General features: G+C 39.7%; 1 protein-coding gene across 1 annotated transcript in view; it reads left to right on the top strand.

Annotated features, from left to right (window-relative positions):
- PRRG1 (proline rich and Gla domain 1) overlaps positions 1-18,256 on the top strand; it is a 131,990-nt gene that overhangs the window by 54,958 nt on the left and 58,776 nt on the right. Inside the window, exon 2 of the mRNA XM_059050015.2 lies at positions 13,466-13,516. Coding sequence (XP_058905998.1) covers positions 13,507-13,516 — 10 coding nt within the window. The 5' untranslated portion in view covers positions 13,466-13,506. The remainder of the gene's footprint in view (positions 1-13,465; positions 13,517-18,256) is intronic.

Here is an 18,256-nt window from a genome sequence, read left to right as displayed (position 1 = left end):
ACATCCTGTGGACACAATTTGGGAAACACTCATCTAGTTCTGCTCCCTCCTTTTGCAAAGAACTTGAGATAGAAAATTTTCCAGTGTTACACAACTAGTTCTCAGGTTTCAGTCGCATATTTATTCCCTGATTGATTGTCTCTATTTCATATATGCTTAATTTCTTTCTTTCCCAGCTTTATTTGAGTTATAATTGATATATAACATTGTGTAAGTTTGAGGTGTACAATGTGATGATTTGATACATAGATATATTGTGAAATGATTGCCACAATAATGTTACTTAACATATCCACCACCACAATAAGGTTAGTTAGCAGGTCCATCACCTCACATAGTTATAATTTTTTGTGTGGTGTGTTGAGATGTTGAGAACTTTTAAGGTCTACTTGCTTAGCATCTTTCAAATATACAGTAAGTATTGATAACTATAATCATAATGCTCTATATTACATCCCCAGAACTTATCTTAAAATCAGAAGTTTGTACCTTTTGACCATCTTCACCCATTCTCACCACCACTCCCTGCCCCCACTCCTGGCAACCACCAGGCTACTCTATATTTTTATGAGTTTGGTTCTCTTCAGATTACACATATAAGTGAGATTATACAGTATTTGTCTTTCAGTATCTGACTTATTTCACTTAGCCTAATGCATTAAGATTCATCCATCTTGTCACAAGTGGCAGAATTTCCTGTTTTATGGCTGAATAATATTCCATTGTGTGTGTGTGTGTGTGTGTGTGTGTGTGTGTGTGTGTGTGTTTATCCATTCATCTGTTGGTAGGCATTTAGGTGTTTCCATGTCTTGACTATTGTAAATGATGCTGCAGTGAACACAGTGGTACAGAAATCTCTTCCAGATAGTGATTTCATTTCCTTCAGCTATATACCTCAAAGAGGAATTGCTGGATCACATGGTATTTCTTTTTTTATTTTCTTGAGGAACTTCCATACTCCTTTCCACGGTGGCTGTACTAGGTTGCATTCCCACCAACAGTGTCCAAGGGTTCCCCTTTCTCCATGTTCTCACTTGCATTTATTATCTCTTGTCTTTGATAATAGACATAGTAACAGGTGTGAGGTGTGATGTATCATTGTGGTTTTGATTTGCATTTCTCTCAAGATTAGTGATGTTGAGCACCTTTTCATATACCTGTTGGCCATTTATTTGTATGTTTTCTTTTGAAAAATGTCTACTTAGATTTATTGCCCATTTTTAAATTTGGTTGTTTTTTGGCTGTTAAGTTGTGTAAGTTCATTGTATATTTTGGATATTAACCCTTTATTGGATATGTGGTTTGCAAATAAACTCTCCCATTCCTTTGGTTACCTCTTCATTTTGTTGATCATTTCTTTTGCTATGCAGAAGCGTTTTAGTTTGGTGTAGTCTCATTTATTTGTGCTTTTTCTTGCCTGTGTTGTTTCCCTTTGTTTTCTTCTAGGACTTTTATGATTTCAAGTCTTACATTTAAGTCTTTAATTCATTTCAAGTTTATTTTTGTCTATGGCGTAAGGTAGGTGGTCCACTTACATTTATTTGCATCTGAATATCTAGTGTTCCCAGAATCGTTTATTGAACAGACTGTCTTTTCCCCAGTGAGTGGCTCCCTTGGCTCCCTTGTCAAATATTAGTTGATCTTATATGCTTGGGGTTATTTCCGGATTCTGGATTTTGTTCTTTTGGTCTATCTGTTTTGTTTTGTATTTTTCATATGCTAGTACTTCTAGGTTGTTTAATTTGTTGGTGTATAATTGTTCATAGTAGTCTCATGATCCTTTGTTTTTTTGTGGTATTAGTTGTAATGTCTCCTCTTTCGTTTCTGATCTGATTTATTTGGGTCCTTTTTCGTTCTTGGTCTAGCTAAAAATTTGTAAATTTTGTTCATCTTTTCAATGAAACAACTTTTAGTTTCGTTAATCTTTTCTATTGTTTTCCTATTCTTTATTTCATTCATTTCTGCTCTGATATTTAGTATTTCCTTCCTCTACGAACTTTGGGCTTAGTTTGTTCTTCTTTTACTAATTCCTTGAGGGTTAAAGTTCGGTTGTTCTTTTGAGATCCTTCTTTTCTCTTAAAAGTTTACTGCTATAAACTTCCTCTTAGAACTCATTCCTCTCAAAAGCAATGAGATGCTTTGCTGCATCACATTGGTTTTCTTGTGTTGTGTTTCTATTTTTGTTTTCTTTGTTCTTGTTTTTTTTGTTTCATTTATTTTTAGTACCTTTTAAAAAACATCTTTATTGGAGTATAATTGCTTTACAATGGTGTGTTAGTTTCTACTTTACAACAAAGTGAATCAGCTATACATATACATATATCCCCATATCTCTTCCCTCTTGCATCTCCCTCCCTCCCACCCTCCCTATCCCAGTCCTCTAGGTAGTCACAAAGCACCAAGCTGATCTCCCTGTGCTATGGGGCTACTTCCCACTAGCTATCGGTTTTATATTTGGTAGTGTATATATGTCCATGCCACTCTCTCACTTTGTCCCAGCTTACCCTTCCCCCTCCCCGTGTCCTCAAGTCCATTCTCTAGTAGGTCTGCGTCTTTATTCCCGTCCTCCCTAGGTTTTTCATGACCATTTTTTTTTCTTTTTTAGATTCCATATATGTATGTTAGCATACAGTATTTGTTTTTCTGTTTCTGACTTACTTCACTCTGTATGACAGACTCTAGGTCCATCCACCTCACTACAAATAACTCAATTTTGATTCTTTTTATGGCTGAGTAATATTCCATTGTACATATGTGCCACATCTTTTTTTTTTTAACATCTTTACTAGAGTATAATTGCTTCACAATGGTGTGTTAGTTTCTACTTTACAACAAAGTGAATCAGTTCTACATATACACATGTTCCCATATCTCTCCCATCTTGCATCTCCCTCCCTCCCACCCTTCCTATCCCACCCCTCTAGGTGGTCAGAAACCACCTACCTGATCTCCCTGTGCCATGTGGCTGCTTCCCACTAGCTATCCACCCTATGTATGGTAGTGTATATATGTCCATGCCACTCTCTCACTTTATCACAGCTTACCCTTCTCCCTCCCCATATCCTTAAGTCCATGCTCTGGTAGGTCTATGTTTTATTCCCATCCTACCCCTAGTCTCCTCACAACATTTTTTCTCTTAGATTCCATATATATGTGTTAGCATACTGTATTTGTTTTTCTCCTTCTGACTTACTTCACTCTGTATGACTGACTCCAGGTACATCCACCTCACTACAAATAACTCAATTTCGTTTCTTTTTATGGCTGTGTAATATTCCATTGTATATATATGCCACATCTTCTTTATCCATTCATCTGTCAATGGACACTTAGGTTGCTTCCATGTCCTGGCTATTGTAAATAGAGCTGCCATGAACACTGTGGTACATGACTCTTTTGGAATTATGGTTTTCTCAGGGTTTATGCCCAGTAATGGGATTGCTGGGTCCTATGGTAGTTCTATTTGTAGTTTTTTAAGGAAGCTCCATACTGTTCTCCATAGAGGCTGTATCAGTGTACATTCCCAACAAGAGTGCAAGAGGGTTCCCTTTTCTCCACACCCTCTCCAGCATTTATTGTTTGTAGATTTCTTGATGATGGCCATCCTGACAGGTATGAGGTGGTACCTCATTGCAGTTTTGATTTGCATTTCTCTAATGATTAATGATGTTGAGCATCCTTTCACGTGTTTGTTGGCAATCAGTATATTCTATGGAGAAATGTCTATTTAGGTCTTCTGCCTATTTTTGGATTGGGTTGTTTGTTTTCTTGATATTGAGCTGCATGAGCTACCTGTAAATTTTGGAGATTAATCCTTTGCCGGTTGCTTCGTTTGCAAATATTTTCTCCCATTCTGAGGGTGGTCTTTTCATCTTGTTTATGGTTTCCTTTGCTGTGCAAAGGCTTTTAAGTCTCATTAGGTCCCATTTGTTTATTTTTGTTTTTATTTCCATTTCTCTAGGAGGTGGATCAAAAAGGATCTTGCTGTGGTTTATGTCATAGAGTGTTCTGCCTATGTTTTCCTCTAACAGTTTAATAGTGTCTGGCCTTACACTTAGGTCTTTAATCCATTTTGAGTTTATTTTTATATGTGGTGTTAGAGAGTGTTCTAATTTCAATTTTTTAACATGTAGCTGTCCAGTTTTCCCAGCACCACTTATTGAAGAGGCTGTCTTTTCTCCATTGTATATTCTTGCCTCCTTTATCAAAATAAGGTGACCATGTGTGCATGGGTTTCTCTCTGGGCTTTCTATCCTGTTCCATTGATCTATATTTCTGTTTTTGTGCCAGTACCATACTGTCTTGATTACTGTAGATTTGTAGTATAGCCTGAAGTTGGGGAGCCTGATTCCTCCAGCTCCATTGTTCTTTCTCAAGATTGCTTTGGCTTTTCAGGGTCTTTTATGTTTCCTTACAAATTGTGAAATATTTTGTTCTAGTTCTGTGAAAAATGCCATTAGTAGTTTGTAGGGATTGCATTGAATCTGTAGATTGCTCTGGGTAGTATACTCATTTTCACAGTGTTGATTCTTCCAATCCAAGAACATGGTATATCTCTCCATCTGCTTGTATCATCTTTAATTTCTTTCATCAGTGTCTTATAGTTTTCTTCATACAGGTCTTTTGTCTCCTTAGGTAGGATTATTCCTTGGTATTTTATTCTTTTTGTTGCAGTGGTAAATGGGAGTGTTTCCTTAATTTCCCTTTCAGATTTTTCATCATTAGGGTATAGGAATGCAAGAGATTTCTGTGCATTAATTTTGTATCCTGCTACTTTACCATATTCACTGATTAGCTCTAGTAGTTGTCTGGTAGCATCTTTAGGATCCTCTAGGTATAGTATCATGTCATCTGCAAACAGTGGCAGTTTTACTTCTTTTCCAATTCGGATTCCTTTAATTTCTTTTTCTTCTCTGATTGCCGTGGCTAGAAGTTCCAAAACTATGTTGAATAAGAGTGGTGAGAGTGGGCAACCTTGTCTTCTTCCTGATCTTAGTGGAAATGGTTTCATATTCTCACCATTGAGGATGATGTTGGCTGTTTGTTTGTCATATATGGCCTTTATTATGTTGAGGTAAGTTCCCTCTTGCTTACTTTCTGCGAGGTTTTTATCATAAATGGGTGTTGAATTTTGTCAAAAGCTTTTTCTGCATCTATTGAGATGATCATATGGTTTTTATTCTTCAGCTTGTTAATATGGTGTATCACATTGATTGATTTGCATATATTCAAGAATCCTTGCATTCTTGGGATAAGCCCCACTTGTTCATGGTGTATCATCCTTTTAATGTGCTGTTGGAATCTGTTTGCTAGTATGTTGTTGAGGATTTTTGCATCTATGTTCATCAGTGATATTGGCCTGTATTTTTCTTTCTTTGTGACATCTTTGTCTGGTTTCGGTATCAGGGTGACGGTGGCCTCATAGAATGAGTTTGGGACTGTTCCTCCCTCTGCTATATTTTGGAAGAGTTTCAGAAGGATAGGTGTTAGCTCTTCTCTAAATGTTTGATAGAATTCGCCTGTGAAGCCATCTTGCCCTGGGCTTTTGTTTTTTGGAAGGTTTTTAATCACAGTTTCAATTTCAGTGCTTGTGATTGGTCTGTTCATATTTTCTCTTTCTTCCTGGTTCAGTCTCAGAAGGCTGTCTTTTTCTAAGAATTTGTCCATTTCTTCGAGGTTGTCCATTTTATTGGCATAGAGTTGCTTGTAGTAATCTCATGATCCTTTGTATTTCTGCAATGTCAGCTGTTACTTCTTTTTCATTTCTATTTCTCTTGATTTGAGTCTTCTCCCTTTTTTTGTTGATGAGTCTGGCTAATGGTTTATCAATTTTGTTTATCTTCTCAAAGAACCAACTTTTAGTTTTATTGATCTCTGCTATTGTTTCCTTCATTTCTTTTTCTTTTATTTCTGATCTGATCTTTATGATTTTTTTTCTTCTGCTAACTTGGGGGGGGGTTTGTTCTTCTTTCTCTAATTGCTTTAGGTATAAGGTTAGGTTGTTTATTCAAGATGTTTCTTGTTTCTTGAGGTAGGATTGTATTGCTGCGAACTTCCCTCTTAGAACTGCTTTTGTTGCATCCCATAGGTTTTGGGTCATCGTGTTTTCATTGTCATTTGTTTCTAGGTATTTTTTGATTTCCTCTTTGATTTCTTCAGTGATCTCTTGCTTATTATGTAGTGTATTGTTTAGCCTCCATGTGTTTGTATTTTTTTACAGATTTTTTCCTGTACTTGATATTTAGTTTCATAGCACTGTGGTCGAAAAACATACTTGATACGATTTCAATTTTCTTAAATTTATCAAGGCTTGATTTGTGACCCAAGATATGATCTGTCCTGGAGGATGTTCCATGAGCACTTGAGAAGAAAGTGTATTCTGTTGTTTTTGGTTGTAATTGCTATAAATAGCAATTAAGTCCATCTTGTTTAATGTATCATTTAAAGCTTGTGGTTACTTATTTATTTTCTTTTGGATGATCTGTCCATTGGTGAAAGTGGGGTCTTAAAGTCCCCTACTATGATTGTGTTACTGTCGATTTCCCCTTTTATGGCTGTTAGCATTTGCCTTATGTATTGAGGTGCTCCTATACTGGGTGCATAAATATTTACAATTGTTATGTCTTCTTCTTGGATCAACCCCTTTATCATTATGTAGTGTCCTTCTTTGTCTCTTACAATAGTCTTTATTTTAAAGTCTATTTTGTCTGATATGAGAATTGCTACTCCAGCTTTCTTTTCATTTCCATTTGCATAGAATATCTTTTTCCATCCCCTCACTTTCAGTCTCTGTGTGTCCCTAGGTCTGAAGTGGGTCTCTTGTAGACAGCATATATACAGGTCTTGTTTTTGTATCCAGCCAGCCAGTCTGTGTCTTTTGGTGGGAGCATTTAATCCATTTACATTTTAGGTAGTTATCGATATGTATGTTCCTTTTTCCCATTTTCTTAATTGTTCTGTGTTTGTTATTGTAGGTCTTTTCCCTCTCTTGTATTTCCTGCCTAGAGAAGTTCCTTTAGCATTTGTTGTAATGCTGGTTTGGTGTTGCTGAACTCTCTCAGCTTTTGCTTGTCTGTAAAGGTTTTAGTTTCTCCATCAAATCTGAATGAGATACTTGCTGGGTAGAGTAATCTTGGTTGTAGGTTTTTCCCTTTGATCCCTTTACATATGTCTTGCCACTCCCTTCTGGCTTGCAGAGTTTCTGGTGAAAGATAAGCTGTTAACCTTATGGGGATTCCCTTGTTCGTCATTTGTTGTTTTTCCCTTGCTGCTTTTAATATTTTTTCTTGGTATTTAATTTTCAATAGTTTGATTAATACATGTTTTGTCATGTTTCTCCTGTTTGGGACTCTCTATATTTCCTGAACTTGATTAACTATTTCCTTTCCCGTATTTGGGAAGTTTTCAACTATAATGTCTTCAAATATTTTCTCAGTCCCTTTTTCTCTTCTTCTTCTGGGACCCCTATAATTCGAATGTTGGTGCATTTAATGTTGTTCTAGAGGTCTCTGAGACTGTCCTCAGTTCTCTTCATTCTTTTTCCTTTATGCTGCTCTGCAGTAGTTATTTCCCCTATTTTATCTTCCAGGTCACTTATCCGTTCTTCTGCCTCTGTTATCCTGCTATTGATTCCTTCTAAAGAAATTTTAATTTCATTTATTGTGTTGTTCATCATTGTTTGCTCTTTAGTTCTTCTAGGTCCTTGTTAAATGTTTCTTGTATTTTCTCCATTCTATTCCCAAGATTTTGGATCATCTTTACTATCATTACTCTGAATTCTTTTTCACATAGACTGCCTATTTCCTCTTCATTTGTTTGGTCTGGTGGGTTTTTACCTTGCTCCTTCATCTGCTGTGTGTTTCTTTGTCTTCTCATTTTGCTTAACTTACTGTGTTTTGGGGGTCTCCTTTTTGCAGGCTGCAGGTTCGTAGTTCCCGTTGTTTTTGATGTATGCTCCCAGTGTGTAAGGTTGGTTCAGTGGGTTATTTAAGCTTCCTGGTGGAGGGGACTAGTGCCTGTGTTCTGGTGGATGAGGCTGGATCTTGTCTTTCTGGTGGGCAGGACTGCGTCTGGTGGTGTATTTTGGGGTGTCTGTGACCTTATTATGATTTTAGGTAGCCTCTCTGCTAATGGGTGGGGTTGTGTTCCTGTCTTGCCAGTTGTTTGGCATAGGGTGTCCAGCACTGGAGCTTGCTGGTCGTTGAGTGGAGCTGGGTCTTGGCATTTAGATGGAGATCTCTGGGATATTTTCGCTGTTTGATATTACGTGGAGCTGGGAAGTTTCTGGTGGACCAATGTCCTGAACTCGGCTCTGCCACCTCAGAGACACAGGCCTGGCACCCAGCCAGAGCACCAAGACCCTGTCATCCACATGGCTCAGAATAAAAGAGAGAAAAAAAGGAAGGGAGGAAGGAAGGAAAGAAAGAAAGAAAGAGGAGAGCAACCAAACCAAAAAACATATCCACTAATGATAACACATGCTAAAAATTATGCTAAAAAGAAAATTAAAGAAAAACAGACAGATAGTACCCTAGGACAAATGGTAAGAGCAAAGCTATACAGACAAAATCACACACAGAAGCATACACATACACACTCACAGAAAGAGAAAGAGAAAAAGGAAATATATATATATATCGTTGCTCCCAAAGTCCACTGTCTCAGTTTGGGATGATTTGTTGTCTCTTCAGGTATTCCACAGATGCAGGGTACATCAAGTTGATTGTGGAGATTGAATCTGCTGCTCCTGAGGCTGCTGGGAGAGATTTCTCTTTCTCTTCTTTGTTCACACAGCTCCTGGGGGTAAACTTTGGATTTGGCCCCGCCTCTGCGTGTAGGTCGCCTAAGGGCATCTGTGTTCTTCACTCAGACAGGATGGGGTTAAAGGGGCAGCTGATTCACGGGCTCTGTCTCACTCCCGCCAGGGGGAGGGAGGGGTACGGAGTGCTGGGTGAGCCTGCGGCGGCAGAGACCAGCATTGACATTGCACCAGCTTGAGATGCACCATGCGTTCTCCCAGGGAAGTTGTCCCTGGATCACGGGACCCTGGTAGTGGCGGGCTGCACAGGCTCCCGGGAGGGGAGGTGTGGAGAGTGAGCTGTGCTTGCACACAGGCTTCCTGGTGGCTGCAGCAGCAGCCTTAGCATTTCATGCCCATCTCTGGGGTCTGCGCTGATAGCCGCAGCTCGCGCTTGTCTCTGGAGCTCCTTTAAGCGGCTCTCTGAATCCTTTCTCCTCACGCACCATGAAATATATAGGCAAGAAAATGTCCCTTGCTTCTTCGCAGGTCCATCGTTTTTCTCGGACTCCCTCCCAGCTAGCTTTGGGGCAGTAGCCCCCTTCAGGCTGTGTTTATGCAGCCAACCCCAGTGTTCTCCCTGGGGCCCGACCTCCAAAGCCAGAGCCTTAGGTCCCAGCCCACACCTGTCCCGGTGGGTGAGCAGACAACCCTCTCCGGCTGGTGAGTGCTGGTCGGCACCGATCCTCTGTGCGGGAACCTCTCCACTTTGCCCTCTGCACCCTTGTTGCTGTGCTCTCCTCCTGGCTCTGAAGCTCCTCCCCACCTCCCCGCCATCTCCCGTCTCCGCCAGTGAAGGGGCTTCCTAGTGTGTGGAACCCCTTCCTCCTTCACAGCTCCCTCCCACTGGTGCAGGTCTTGTCCCTCTTGTTTTGTCTCTGTTTTTTCTATTTTCTTTTGCCCTACCCAGGTACATGGGGAGTTTCTTGCCTTTTGGGAGGTCTGAGCTCTTCTGCCAGCATTCAGTAGGTGTTCTGTAGGAGTTGTTCCACATGTAGATGTATTTCTGATGTATCTGTGGGGAAGAAGGTGATCTCCACTTCTTACTCTTGTGCTATCTTGAAGCTTTTCTCTATTTTTGTATGTCTCAGAATTTGGTTTTTTTACCTTTTGATTTCTTCTTTGGTCCATTGGTTGGTCAGGAGTGTGTTGTTTAATTTCCATGTATTTGAAATTTTACTGGTGTTCTTCCACTTATTGATTTCTGCCTTCACTACATAGTGTTTGTAAAAGATGCTTGATAAAATTTCTGTCTTCTTGAATTTGTTGAGACTTATTTTGTGGCCTACCATATGATCAATCCTAGAAAAATTTTCTCTGTGCTTGAGAAGAATGTGTATTCTGTTGCTGTTGGTGGAATGTTCTGTATATATCTGTTTGATCCATTTAGTCTGTAGTGTTTTTTAAATCCACTGTTTCCTGATTGATTCTCTGTCTGGATGATCTATCCATTGCTGAGAGTGGGATATTAAAGTCAACAGGTGTTGTTGTATTGCTTTTTCTCACTTTATTTGTGTTAGTATTTGCTTTATATATTTAGGTGCTCCAGTGTTGGGTGCAAAACCATTTACAATTGTTGTATCTTCATGATGAATTGACCCCATTTTCATTATTTAATGACCTTTGTTTTTCATGACTATATTTAGCTTTATAAAGTCTACCTTGTCTGATATTAATATAGCTATCCCTGCTTTCTTTCGGTTACCACTTGCTTGGAATATCTATCACTTCATCCTATATGTGTCCTTTAAACTAAAGTTGAGTCTCTTGTAGGTAGAATATCATTGGGATCTTGTTTTTTATCCATTCAGCCATTCTGTCTTTTGATTGGAGAATTTAATCCATTTATGTTTAAAGTAATTTTTAATAGGTATTGCTATTTTGTTCTATTGAATTCTTCAGCCATTGTATTCTTCAGCTCTAAGATTTCTGTTTTTTTTTCTTTTATATAGTTTCCATTTCTTTCTTGAACTTTTTGTTTTGTTTGTGTACTGGTTTCCTAATTTTCTTTAGATGTCTGTGTTCTTGTAGTTCACTGAAATTCTTTAAGAGGATTATTCTGAATTCTTTCTCAGACAGCTTATAGACCTTTGTTACATTAGGGTCAGTTATTGGAGCTTTATTAGTTTCTTTTGGTGGTGTTATGTTTACATCTTTTCTTCATGATCCTTGATTCTTTGCACTGTTTAAACAGTCTCCTCCTCCAGACTTTACAGGTTCACTTCTGTAGAGAAAGACCTTCATCAGTCATGATAGCTTGAGGCTACTGGACAGGTCAGCTGGTAGCCTTCACAGTCAGCAGGGCTTGCTGTTGGGGTCTCTAGTTGGATGAGGCCATTGCTTGTGCTCTGAGGTTGGGGGGATGCCACTGGCTGGGCTCCACAGTTGGGTAACCCTATTGGCTGGGCTTCATGTTCAAGCAGGACCACTGGGTGACCATCTCCCTGTTTGTGTGGGGCTACTGGTTTTGCTCAACAGTCAGATGGGGCCACTAGCTGGCTTCTGCAGTCACATCCAGTTGGGTAAAGTCCCAGGCTGTGTTCACTGGTAGGGTGGTGCCACTGGTTGGATTCCATGATTGAGCAGGGCTATGGGTTGGGTTTAGCAATCACCCCTTGTTGTGTGGAGTCCCAGACTGTGCTCTACCACCAAGTGGTACCGTTGACTGGATTTTATGTTTAAGTAGGGCCCCAGGCAGGATGTATTGGTTTGATGTGGCGTCAGGCTGTGCTCTGTGATTAGGTGGGGCCGAAGACTGTGCCCTGAAGTTGAGCAGGGCTGCATTCTGGTGTTCCTAATCAGTAGACTGTGCTCTGCTGCTAGGCTGAGCTTCCTTGTTGGGTGGGATCGCAGGCTGTGCTTCTTGGTTGGACAGGATTACTAGCTGGGCTTCCTGCCTGGGCAAGGCTGCAGACTGTGTTCAGCAATTGGGCAGGGCCGTAGACTGGGGTCCTCTGCTTATCAGGGTTGTAAGGCTGGGATCCATGGCTGAGTGGGATTGTAGACTGGGCTCTCCCTCTCTAGCAGTCCCTTGGCTGGGTTCCCTTGTCACCCAGGGTCACTGTTCCAGCTCTCTGGTTTTGCAGGGCCAGTGGCTATGCTCAGCAGTTGGGGAGGGCTGCTGGCTTGGCTGCCTGACCAAGTGGGGCTATATGATGAGCTTGTGGCTGCTCTAGTTCCCTGGCCAGGCTTCCTGGAAGGAGAGACTGGAGGCTATGCTCACCACTTGGGCGAGGCTGAGTATTTGCTTGCCTTCGTGGGCTGGATGGTAGAACAGGCTCCATTTCCAGTCTGGCCCATTGATTGTGGGTCCAAATCAGGTAGAACTACCAACTGAGCTCCCTAGCCAGAAGGGGCCACTGGCTCAGCTCTGCAGATGGCCAGAGTTGCTGGCTGGGATCTTTGCTCAGGCACTGATATGAGCAGGAATGCTGTTTGCTAGGGCCTGAGCACTGTTTGCTGTAAGCCCCACCCCGCTTCTCCTTCTCTCTCTGATCCCCAGTAGTCAAGCCCAGCAGATTCCTCTGGTGATCTCCATGAGGCAAGACCTGAGTGGGCCTTCTGGGAAGTGTCCCATATGCTGGGGGAGCTGGATGTCCACCTTGGGCTCTCTTTTCCCATTATGGAATCCATATTCCCACTTCTCCCCACAGGGAGGAGGGTGATGTGGTCAGGGTATATCCAGTCCTCTCACCCTTCTAATGTGCTCCTTCTCAGTCTCTGTTGTCCAGCGGGGCACTTCAGCCTTAACCCTCAGGTTCTAACATCTTCACAATGGAGTCTTTTCTATGCATACTTGCTAGGTGGTCATCTTGTGAGGGGGACTGAAGTTGGGAATGATCTATGTGACCATCTTGATGACATCACTCTCCTCTATATGCTTGACTTCAAGTAGATTATATATTCCTTAACGTAGTGATAAATTATGTCTTATAATTTTGCCTCTCTGGTGCTTAGCTCCATACTGGGAATGTGGCAGGTGAACAATAGATGTGTGGTAGTTCTGTGATTAAACCCTGTGAGAAAATAAAGCATTATAGTATAAATTAGCTTTGGTGTATGTATTTTCATAAAGAACCAGAATTGCTGCTCCTCCATGCACACCTGCATTTGTAATATGTATTTTTTTCCTCCAGAGTTTCTGTTGTCAGTAGCTCATAGTTTTTGATTCATACTGTTTATTGGTATTAACTCTGTGGGCTGCTTTGATGCAGGGATAATTTGATTAGAGGTACCGCTGTTTGACACCATTCAGGAAAATGTTACACTGTAAATGGTATTGGATTTGTCACAGAGTGACAGTGAAGAGAAACCAGGGATAGGCAAACTAATAACATGCTAGCCTTGTTATTAAAATTGGGCCATTTGGCATCTTTGTCCACCTTTTTTTGTTGATATCACTGCCTTCCTAAGAGATAACCTATGTGACCAATTTGATGACTTTTATTTGGCAAGGGCAGAAACTAATGCCAGATAAACAAGGTCATAGTAAGCTGATGTAGAGCCCATGCTTCCAGAATACTGTGTTTCTGTCCTCTCAGGTTAGATATCTGTTTTATTTAGGTAAGGGGGCAAAATTGGAATGTACTGAAATGAAATGCTCATGTTGACAACTAAGTTTTAATGGAACTTGAATCTGACTGTGTGTGTGTGCTGTGTTTTTTACAGGGAATCATCATCCAAGGACCTCCCAGAGACCACAAGAAAACATGGGGAGAAGTAAGTTTCTCTTTACTTTTAAATAACTTAGATTCTCTCCACATTAATCCACTGTATCCAGGAAATTAGATTTGCAACTCAAAGCTTGTATTTGGTTTTTTATTTGGTTTTTTTTTGGTTTTGGGGGTTTTTTTTGTGGACACCTAAATCATATTTCTGGTTAGTGTTAGAAAGGTTTCATTTGAAGCAGGGTTGTGCAGAAAAAGACCAACAGATCACATGTTGCTGACTGGAAAGGGTCTTTTGTTTCCCCTGCTCTTTTCTGGACGTCTTCCAGTACAGGGAGAGAAGGCTCAAACTTGATATTATATAAACCTGCCCTAATCCCAGCTTCTTTACAACTCTTAGCAAAGTAATCCATATGCTGCTAATGGTTTCTGAGCCTTGCTGATAATAACATAAACAAAAATATGATTGTACTATGCAACCAGTGATAGTAGTAAAAAATTCATCTGTGAGGTTGACTTATAAATGGCTTTGGTTGCCCCTAAAATGTTTAAGCCTGGCATTAAGAAGCATTAGATGAATTCTTTTTAGTTTTCCTTTCTCATAAGGCTATTATATGGGCAGTGAACATTAGACAAATTTAAGGTCATTTCTTTGTTAAGTTGTTAATAACCAGTCACTGCAGTGACTTCATAAATAATTCTAATCAATGCAGACCATAAAAATCTGATGCTATAAAGGACCTCAGAGGAAGACTTGGTGTTGGGTAAGTATAATGAGAAGAGTACTGGACATAGGTCAAAGACCTGAATTCAAGTTCTACCTCTACTATCTTGATCAAATCCTACCGTTCCCCTAAACTTGTTTGTTTATCTCTGAGGTGGGATTAATAACATTCTGCACTATTAGCCTCAGGAGATTGTGGTTGTCATAATGTAATAATATATATGAAAGTGTGTTGAGAACTCTGAAGTATTATGGAAGAGTGCAGTGGTATGCTCATTGCTGTCCTTACTGAATAAGTATATCTTCATTGGTTATGTCTTTCAGTAGTTAAAATGAAGTTATTTGATCAGATGCCTCTGTAGGCAGCAGGGCTGGGACTAGGGTTGTGCAAGTGACAGAGAGTGCTTCCTTATCTTTATGCTCTAGGCATCTTTCTCGCCGCTTGTCAGTATGGGCCCTGGTAGGCAGCCCCAAGGATTATAGATAGAAAATATCTTCCTGAACCTTGATGAGCCAGCTTTTGTGTGTTTCCTCCAGTGCTTCCCTGGGTATTCTGGTTCTTTCCCAACCTTCACAAAAGATACCAATCTCTGATAGTTTAGAAATTTTTTTAAAATGACTTAATAAAAAAAACTGGTCACAGTTCTGGGACTAATCCATACCACATCCTAACTCCAAGTCAGCTGTCAACAGAACTTCCAGAGTGACTCATCATGGTTTGATCCTCACTTTCTCCAAGCTTCAAGTGGATTTGGAGAATGTTGTGATGATTGGATTTCATCATGGCCATATGGCGAAGAAAGCTGCACTGAGACAGGGCAACATATTCCTTCTTGTTTTCATTCTTCCTTTTCAGAATGGTCATCAGGTTATTAGCAGGGAGATCATTCGGTGCTTGCTTTAAAAGGCGCCCCACCAAGTATTTGTTTAAATGGTCAGATAATTAATAGAGTTCTTGCTAAAGGACAGAGCATGGTACTGTAATCTGCAAAGATGGGCATGTTTCCAACCTGGAGATGAGATAAGAGAAGTGCTTCAAAAGAAATACTACTCTTACAAACACATGGAAGCCTGTAATAGCATTTTGACTGTGTTAAGCACTTTAAAAACATCCTTAAAATCCTGAATCTCAAAGAATCTATCCTTTATACTCTAAGCTTTACTTAGTTTGTCTGATTATACTTGTTAATTGCAGAAAAAAAGGATGCTTAGTGGAAAAAAAAGGTGCTTCTGTGGGCTCTTTTTTTCCTTTTCTGGTAGTGTACAATGGAGTTTTTAGTGGATTTGGCAAAGATTCTCACAAACATAGCTCATTGTGTCATACAAAGGGACAGCAGAGGAAAATATCACAAAGACATGGCACTAGCCTCATTAATTAAGGAGCCATGAAAACAAAGAACACAGCTGGGAAACCATACAGTATAGATGAAAAATTAAAGTGAAATTGAGGTGAATTTCTTTTAGTGTTCTTTGATACTGGGTGAAGAAATTATTTATAAATATATGTTAGAGGAATCATTCTTTTATTTATGTGATATGAAAAAATTCATAAACAAATTCTTACAAATTGTGTCCATTGTATGTGGCATTGAAATCCCATTTACTATATAGGGATTTAGTATTTAGCTAGAATTTACTATTTAGGACTTTTATGAATATATAAGTATTTTGATATTAACAAGTATCTGTAGAGCATTTCATAACTTGTACATATTTCTCCTTCATTATCTTATTTGAGTTGTAAGAGAACCCTATAATGTAAATAGGGATTATTATCTTCATTTTATGTATTATAAAACTGAGGGTCATGAGAGAAAGTCTTATCTAAAGTCCACAGTTTAAGGGCTTCCCTGGTGGTGCAGTGGTTGAGAGTCTGCCTGCCGATGCAGGGGACACGGGTTCATGCCCCGGTCCAGTAGGATCCCACATGCCGCGGAGAGGCTGGGCCCATGAGCCATGGCCACTGGGCCTGCGCGTCCAGAGCCTGCGCTCCGCAACGGGAGAGGCCACAACAGTGAGAGGCCCGTGTACCGCAAAAAAAATAAAATAAAGTCCACAGTTTATAAATGAAGAATCAGAAGACAAACCTAGGTCTCCTTATGTCATATCCAGTTTTTTTTTTCTTCCAACAAATTGTATTCTGAACACCCTAGTCATCAGCAGTGTATAAAGTTGATTAAAAACTTAGGAGCTATCTGATGCTGTGAAAGGTATGGAAGAAAATATTTTCTTAGAACTACGATGATATTCATATGTTTCTCACAACATGGGGGAGTGGGCAGATAGGAAAAGAGAAATGGCTCAGTGTTCATCAACATTTATGGTAACAGCTAAAACACATGTGTCAGATAGTGAAGTGCCTCAAATATCAAAATCCTCTGAGCAGCGGTGGTCCATGGCTGCAGTAATTCAAAGGCAGCAGCAGTAATTGGCAGTCACCAAGCTAGATAACAAGATAGTTCAACTCAGAAGCTTGCTGTACACAGCCCACAGTGGGAGGTGCCCAAAGTAAGGGGCCTAAGACACCACTTCTGTGGTGAAAGTCACCCTTCTTGATTGATAGGTTTTTATATTTGTGGTTCTTCATAACACAAAGAATAAGATACAGCATGGAATACCAGAACAGCATGTAGACGACAAGGGGAGATGCTGTTACAAAAAAAACAACAGCATGTATAAATAAAATTATGTGTAAGATTTTAGTAGAGAATTAACATTTTCACAGAGAAGAGAATATAAGGATTTTGCAAATATGTATATATAGCCTTACCAAATATTATGTACGTAATACTAGAGAGTACAGTAATCATCTTCAGATGGAAAGTAAAACTTTATCCTACCTTTTCATCCCCTCCCCTCCCCCTACCCCCCCCCCCCCAATAACTGGTACTTTCACGATAAAATGAGAAAAGTCTCAGTATTCCACAAAGCAATTTCTTGGGAGTTGTCTTGCTAAAAAATTTGGGGGTTGTTGTTTTTGTTACAGTGTTTGATTAGAATTTGACTTTAAATCACACCTCTTTTCCATCTGATATTTTTCTATCAGAACACACTTCTCTTACTGCATATTTTAAGTGCTATAGCAGCAATTTATGGTATTTATTACTCTAATATGCAGTTATGATGACGAATTTCACTGTCTTTACCTTAATAACAAAGCTTCTGGAAGAAATTCATCGTGTTTCCTCAATAATAGCAAACCACAAGATGTTCCTACTCATCTTTTACAAAATAGGAATATTTAGCCATGAATCTTCAAACTGATTAATTTTGCTTTGTTGTGTAGAAAACAATATCTGGAATAGCTGAATGATAGCAGGCAGGCAGGTCTTATTTGTGAAGAATAATTAACATAAAAATATAAAGATACCTTAGCATTTTTTCTGTTTCTCCTCTTTCAGTATTTCATCTTTGGAGATAGCTTTTACCTAGCCTAGTAGGTAACCCTAGGTCTATAAATTCTTAATCTGCAAAGCCAGTTTCCATCTTCATTTTCCATGCTTAATGGTAACATGCCCTTGATGTCCTAGTATACATGAACATATTGTTGTGCTGTAGAGAAACAGAGACAGTGCTACCAGTTACACTCTTTTTTTTAATTATTATTAAAACATAGCAGCATCATTCCTTTGGGTCACTGGATGTACTTGGCCCCTTTAGTTCAAAGAATCCAAACATGTCCCCTCCGCTTACTAAGACTTAATGGAAGGAAAGATGGTTTATAGCTACCACAGTAAATTTCTAAGCTCTTTGAGTCACTGCTGAACTACTGTTCAGTTGAGGCAAATCCTAAACTTTCATTCTGAGCATATAGCTCCATGTTTTCAAACAGGGAATGCGTGTACAAACTGACAAGCCTTGTAAAGTGACTGTCTCGTAATGTAGTACCTAATTTTATTTGACAGCTCCCAGGTTTACAGTTCAAGTGAAGGCACACATTTAAAGACAATTATTTCATTTTCTGGCCTATATTAAATCTGAGAGTCTCTCTATTATGGTAGCATATTCATGCCCCTGCAGTTCAGATGATGTCACCAATGTATCGTAAACCCTTGTCTAGCTTCATAA

The sequence above is a fragment of the Kogia breviceps genome, chromosome X (assembly GCF_026419965.1).
Source record: "Kogia breviceps isolate mKogBre1 chromosome X, mKogBre1 haplotype 1, whole genome shotgun sequence".
Classification (NCBI taxonomy): domain Eukaryota; kingdom Metazoa; phylum Chordata; class Mammalia; order Artiodactyla; family Physeteridae; genus Kogia; species Kogia breviceps.
Note: the sequence above shows the minus strand (reverse complement) of the source record. Positions and strands in the feature narration are given on the sequence as shown.